This window comes from Notolabrus celidotus, chromosome 11 (assembly GCF_009762535.1).
Source record: "Notolabrus celidotus isolate fNotCel1 chromosome 11, fNotCel1.pri, whole genome shotgun sequence".
Classification (NCBI taxonomy): Eukaryota; Metazoa; Chordata; class Actinopteri; order Labriformes; family Labridae; genus Notolabrus; species Notolabrus celidotus.
The window spans coordinates 15,104,171-15,111,091 of NC_048282.1; the positions used below are offsets into that span (position 1 = coordinate 15,104,171).

Below are 6,921 nucleotides of genomic sequence, written 5' to 3' on the forward strand. Positions count from 1 at the left end.
TCCTTCATTCACTCCATGTTTAAAACATTCACATATCCTTTTTTTAGATGTATAAAACTGAGCGTAAATATCATTTTCCCTCCTCATTATTTTACATTCCAATTAAAAAAACGTGGAATAAAATTAAAATACAGCACAAACTTTGTAATCTTGAACTTTTATTTGTTACTAATTCCCCTGCTCACTGTACATCCAATTAAGTGACTGAGCATTGGTCTGAACAAACATCCTGATGAAGCACATCCCCATGCAGTCAAACCAGACAGGGGCAACTATGGTGACTAGTCAGAACCAGGACGTGGTTCTGTTTGCGCACTCTGCACCAGCTGCAGCAGGCCCTGGATGGGCTCTGTCAGGTCATGGTTTCGTATCAGCTGGCAGGCCTGCAGGGCAATGTTGCCAAATCCCAGTGCCTGGCACAGAAACACAAACGGAAACAAACACAGCAGCTGCAGCTGTTAGCCTCTCCGGGGAGAATAAAGCTGACTTATACAATAATATCACTGAAATTGGACTGCCAGCCGGTCAGATTAACTTGTCCCTCTTTACCCTTCCAACAACTTGAACTGCCGTGCTGTTAAACAGTCCTTTCACATTAATAATAAACAATAACTAACAAAGAATTAATTCAATATTTAATAACAAAGAAAAAAACAAAACTTTTTTTTTTTAAATCTGTTGACATGTCCATACATGCTTTGATGAAAACTTGCCAACCTTAAAGTGAAGTTCATCATGGATGACCTGTGACACACACAGACTATAACGCAGTTTCTCACAATTTTGGAACAGCTGGGAATATGCATTGTATTAAGTTACTTTAGTGTTTTTCAGCATTACTGTTGTATCCATCCACAGCTCTCTCATTGATCAATGAATACAAGGCTCAATGAATACATTCATTCAATACATAGTCATTCTTAACTTACGTGTTTTCCATCCTTGCAACATCACAATAATTCTTAGATGTAGGCCAGCCTTTTAAATTACAGCACACAATGTGGACTGGAACACGAACAGAGATCAATTTACAACCACCCCACTCATGACACCTCTTGTTTATTTTTTATAATACTTTACTTTGTAGTCCAGTAAGTCGAAGGAAATTAAACAGTTTGACTGCCAAACAGTAGACTTGTAACTAGATGAATCATCATTCAGCCACAGTACCCTTACACGCACCATCACACATGCTTATGTGAAGAACTTCACACCCAGCAAAAGTGTCTCTGCGGACACTTTGTCATGTCTTACTCTGCATTTAGACCTCCTATTGCTGGAGGGCAAGCTGACCCGAAATTACACTGTAAGAATCTAAGTCATTTTTTAATTAGTTACAGCTGCCTTCAGTTTATTTCACTTATCATCTTTGTATAGTGAGCTCTTACCCATATTTATACGGCAGCAATTTCAAGCAACGTACGCACTGGTTAACTGGGGTGACAACAAATACACTGACTACAGTGTTGGTTTTGCTTAAATGTATGCTGTCCATTCATATGTTTACTGTCTTCTACAGTGACGCTACTCGTGCTAAGCCATTAGATCACATCTAACCCATAGAGCATAACATGACCTAAACAAGGATTTAAGTCTGTGGATGTCACCTGTCTGGTGCAGAGCTTCCGGTACAGGCAATGGTAGGAAAACATTCCCCATGCCAATGCTCTCTTATCCTCTCAGCTGGCAAGACACACTACAGTTCATTCATCTCACATGACTGCAGGATACACACCAATAAGATGTAGCTGTATTACAGAGACACTGGAAACCAAGATTGAAGTCAGGTTGTCGAGACAGTTAAGTCAGTTCCTGTTTATTTAAACCACATCTTTAAGGCTTTACTAATTAGAGATAATCCTATATTGAGACGGCCCTTTGAATAAGACTAACGAGGGGGTAATGGGGAACTGTGTCACTGTGTCAGACAGAATCTTTAATGCTTTTACGACTTGTCAGGTGACTCACCTTCAGGGAGTCTCCTCCGAGGAACCACAGCGTGGCGAGGCAGAGTGCCACCAAGGCAATCTGACCCGAGTCTTTTCTGGGGTTATTCTGCCAAAAGTCCAGTATAGTTCTTAAAGTCTCGTCTACTTCGGTTAGCTGGAATTTGTCTGATGAAAATCATAGAAACAAAGAACAACAAACAAAATCATGGGCAATAAAACACAGTTCACATTAAACTAAATGTACTTAGGAGTGACCCAGCACTTGGTACTTTGGTAGTTATTGTGGTGATGACAAGTTAACTGTTGATGATGATAATAGAAGGTCTTAAATTGTTTGGTTGCTTCTTTGTAGATGTTCCTTATTTTACAAAAAAAATAAATCCTTATTTACTTTTGTGCATTGCCTTTACGCTGCTTGGCAGTTGCTGCATCCAAATGGACTTGAAGCACTTTGTTACTGATCTTGTTTCCTCTTGTCTAGATCGTTGCTAGTGTTGTTCTTGTTCTCGTATGTACGTCGCTTTGGATAAAAGCGTTTGCTAAATGACATTGTAACATTGTAACATTGTAACTTATGTAACTTAATGTTTTTAATAGAAGTCAAAATAAAATGTAGGTGTGTCTTTATCTTCTGTAAGCATCCTTCCCACTGTTCCCCCTTAAACATCCCAGAATGCCCAGGAAATTGCATTGCTAACAGGCTTAGCATCATATGTAGGGCAGCAGCTGCGATACAGGGTAGTGATTCGGATGCTGCTCAGCCAGTGATGTGTCAGCACTGGTCTCTAGTCAGCCATAAGCATGCTCCTGTAAATCTGGGGTTTAGCTTTCGGATTGCACAGCGAGACAGCTCTGCTAAATTTAGAGCTGTTGACCTTATTTTATCAGTGATACGCTAATGGAGCTCTCCGCTGTTTACCGGAAGTAACACATAATGGCAAGGTGATGTCATTGTCTAATCCTTTTGTGTTACTATAATTCTACATTACACTGTTGTTATTTAGTACAACAAGACTTACCGAATGAGGGCTCAAACAGTTTGCGAGGATTTTCAATATTTTGGATGTGGGTCTTGAGGTGTTTGGTCAGGTGACCGTGCCAAGTACGTGCCAGCTAAAATCCAAACAGAAGTTACTTCATGAAACATGATGACAAAAAATAGATTTGGCCCAATCATAACCACATCAAGGCTATTTCCTTTTACCTCAGAGTACAAGGAACGAGCGATGGTTATCTCCCCCTGTTTAGCAAACACATCAGCCATGAGGAAGTGGCCTCTACAGGTGACTGTGCTATCCAGACCGTACTCTTCACTGGCATAGTATATCTGGAAAAACATCAAGATTATTGAGATTATATTAGATGTATTTATTTTTATGTATGGGGTTTTCCAGATTTGATCAGGATCTTACTGACTTTTAAAACTACTTCTATGCATTAAGACAAGTCCATATGGTTAGACAAGAGCAGAGAAGGTGGGGTAGCCTTCTTTTTTGAATGTCACAATCTCAGTAAGGACTTTGGAATACTAAGAATTTACTGCAGCCATTTGTGGTGACTATACTGATTATGGCACTGACATCATTTGCAAAGTTGACCAGGGCTGCATCCAGGTTTCCAGTCGCTGTGTTGAGGCAGCCCAGGCTCCTGTGCAGCCGGTGGTAGACTTCATGACCACACTCTGGGATCTGCAACACTGCCCACTGTGCCTGGGACAGGAGCTCTGCCACCGAGGCTAGATTACCCAAACCTAGAAATGCAAGTACAAATACAGACAGACAAACAATAAATATGGAGGAAGGAAAAAAATGAATCAACTTGAACAGAGCAACTCCATCCTGACCCATGTTGGCCTCAGCCAGCAGCAGGTAAACAGGAATCAGTTGGACAGAGTTGGGGCCATGGACATCGATGGAGCAGCGTAGGCAGAAGTGAGCAGCAGGCAGAGCCTCTTCATGTTTTCCCTCAGATAGTTTGCTCTGAGCCACTGACCTGCAGATCTCCACCAGCTCCGCCTAGGCAGAAAACCAAACACATGGTATAAATCAGGCTAGTTTCACACATGAATTTAGCACTCAGCTTCAAAGAACATTACATAACAATCCACAAAAAGGCTTAAAATTGATCACTTGAAAGATAGACATAGAGATATAGTTTTCTTACTACACTACACAAGACTTCCAAATTGTTTAATCCTCCTCTATATCTGCTCTAAATGCATTTCATACATCGTCACCTTTATGAGATGTAGTTGAATCTGGCAAGCCTTCTCAAAACTGAGGAGTGAAGGGGTACGGAGGGGAATGAGCATTGGACAGATTCTCCAGTGGATCCCCAACCAGTCTGCTTGCTGGTGTTCTGCATCACTGAGGAAAAGAGACAATATTGTTTTACAAAGGACTGCAACTTAGGTTCTCTTCATGATCCCAAACATTAAATATTTTTTTCCCACCTTAGACCCACAAAGCTCTTTTGGCTATATGTGTCAAAAAATGTGAGTTGTTAGACACTGAATCTCCTCTCTGGTCAAAATAAAGCTGGTGTTAGTTCAAATATTATACAACTGATTAGATTTGCTTTTAATTTGCTTATTATATGTCTTTGTGTCGTTGTTTTTTGAATTGTTGTGCTTACATTTCTAAAGTAAAACCTCTCACCCATTTCAAAAATATAATCAGAGTGCACAGAGGGCATACTAAATTGCATGCTGTTACATAACAAGTCTGTAATTTTGCTCATCTGGCTCCCTCATCTTCAAACTTGTGGAAACTGTCTTGGATTTCCTCGTGTTTCTTTTTTTTTTTTTTTTTGCTCTGCAGAGAGGCATGCATGCTCACTGCTCTATGTTTGTGCTCTCTGGACCTGAGATAGGAGCAGCGAGCGGGCAGGAATCTGGCCACGTCACATCAACAGAAGCACTGACACACAAATCAACGGGTCTTGTCAGGATACAGGGTCATGATACGGTCTTGATTCTGTGCTGAGCTGCTTTTTTTCCTCTTTTTTTTTTGCAGGATACTTCTCTATCTGCCTGACGATAAACAGTCCCCACAAACATTTATCCAGTACCAGTCAGCGAGGAATAGGATAATGTGACACGACTCATTAGGCCCTCTATAAACTGTTTTGCTAAAGCTCTATTTAGAGTGATAAAAAAAAGACATACAAATTGCATTGCTCTCACAAAGAATACAACCTAAGTCAGCCTGTTTAATCTACTTTATTTGGGTTATTATCACTTTTAGTTAATATATTTAAAATACAGCTTAATGCTATGTGTAGTGTTGGCTATGAATTTCTGTACATTATAACAGCCAGACCTACAGTTGAATGTGAAGCCTGGGAGGAATGCTAGTACAATAAGTGGCTGTAAGCTCCCTTTAAGAAACTGGGTTTAGTGGCTCATCCCTTTACATAAATCCCTGCAGGGAGGGATGTCACCACATGCTCCTCTTCACTCCATACACTGTGCCAACAAGGATTTCGCAGCCCCATCTCATGATCTGTAACTGAGTCTGCAGAGATGACCACGGTTGCCAGAGGCAGCTGCTTACATAAAAAAATGCTGATGTTGATCGACCAAAACAATCGGGCAGCAGACATTCACAGTCACATGAACGAGAAGCTCAAATCTTTTGGTAATTTCATTTCCAGCTGTTCCTCTCCCTCCCTGACGTATCAGTAACGTGGACGCCCTTTCTGCTGTCGACGTGTTGTGGGAGTTTTCCCGTGAGAACACGTGGCCAACACTGACACCTAGCGTCCGAGTGAAAGACACGGTTTCAACAAGCCTGAACAAAGTGTGCATAAGTAATTATTATTAATAATATTAATAATAATAATAATAATAATAATAATAATAATAATAATAATAATAATAATAATAACAGCAATAACGATAATAATGATAATAATAATAATAATAATAATAATAATAATAATAATAATAATAATAATAATAATTACTTTATTTATATAGCACCTTTAAAAACAAATGTTTAAAAGTGCTTTGACAAAAGCATGGTTCAAATAAGATAGCACAGATTCAGAATGAGGGAGGAGGAATTTTAACAATGCAAAACAAAATGCAACGCAAGAGATTAAAAGGAATACACGTCAATTTAACAGAATGAAGTGATGGGACACTTATAGATCAGTAAATCGTTGTTGAGAGGTTTGTCAAGGAGAAATACATAAAATATATAAATAAAAATGGATAAGTTAATAAAAGCATTAAAAGGACAATAAAAGAGGTTTTCAGAGTAAGAGGACGACATCACATCGGGAAAATTAGAACAAGTGTTCAGGATAAATTAGGAACATTAAAATAATAAATGAAAAAAATAAAAATAACAATAGCCTAAATAATCAAATACAACTTCAAACAATAAATGAGTTGGATACAAATTAAAATTAATAATACAATTGATGTAAAAGCGGCTAGAAAGATAAAGTCACATAAAAGCAAGTAGTTATTGTGGCTTTTGTGGGAAGTTAGCTTTCACAAATAAATGTTTCTTACCAGTAAAAGGTGACCCGACACTCCGAGCACTGCAGGTTCGCTGGTCTCTGACAAAGTTCACACAGTTTTTCTGTTCCTTTGGGTAAGGAAAGGGGAATTATCTCTGAAGTTATCCCAAAAGCTCGAGATGTACCTTCCATATCAGAAGAAAGTCCGTGTTGGAGTGATTTAAAAAACCTTTTCTTCCACAAATAAATCACAGCTAACGAAGCTGTAAGTTTACGATCACTATGGTAACGACCCCAGCAGCTTCTAGACCAGGGGCGTCAAACTCATTTCAGTTCAGGGGCCACATACAGCCCAAGTTGATCTGAAGTGGGCCAGACCAGTAAAATCACAACATAATAACCTTTAACTAATTACAACTCTCAATTTTTCCCTTTGTTTTAGTGCAAAAAAGTACAAGTACATTCTGAAAATGTGCACATTTAATGAACTATCTTTCTACTA

General features: G+C 39.1%; 1 protein-coding gene across 2 annotated transcripts; it reads right to left on the reverse strand.

Moving 5' to 3' along the window:
- Window positions 1-138: 138 nt before the first annotated feature.
- On the reverse strand, window positions 139-6,719 carry zmynd12 (zinc finger, MYND-type containing 12). 2 transcript variants are annotated; one of them, XR_004632960.1, is made up of 9 exons: window positions 6,472-6,719; window positions 4,186-4,315; window positions 3,793-3,964; window positions 3,530-3,699; window positions 3,154-3,276; window positions 2,969-3,062; window positions 1,969-2,114; window positions 930-1,005; window positions 139-413 (listed from the first exon to the last, which is right to left on the reverse strand). XR_004632960.1 is itself a non-coding variant. In XM_034695578.1 (8 exons), the coding sequence occupies exons 1-8, from the start codon at window positions 6,609-6,611 to the stop codon at window positions 282-284; spliced, it is 1,107 nt and encodes a 368-aa protein (XP_034551469.1). In that variant the 5' UTR covers window positions 6,612-6,718; the 3' UTR covers window positions 139-281. The 2 variants fall into 2 exon arrangements, 1 of the variants encoding a protein (XP_034551469.1); XM_034695578.1 differs by lacking the exon at window positions 930-1,005 and having other exon boundaries at window positions 6,472-6,718.
- Between the last annotated feature and the right edge of the window lie 202 nt (window positions 6,720-6,921).

Bases quoted from the DNA above. Each gene is read 5' to 3' on its own strand.
- zmynd12 (XM_034695578.1), bottom strand. From the start codon at position 6,611: ATGGAAGGTACATCTCGAGCTTTTGGGATAACTTCAGAGATAATTCCC. The intron at 3,277-3,529 runs GTCAGTGCCATA...ATGTTTTTCCAG, and splicing joins TGGTCAACTTTGCAAATGAT to ATATACTATGCCAGTGAAGA. The intron at 2,115-2,968 runs GTAAGTCTTGTT...GATTTTCATCAG, and splicing joins ACTGTTTGAGCCCTCATTCG to ACAAATTCCAGCTAACCGAA.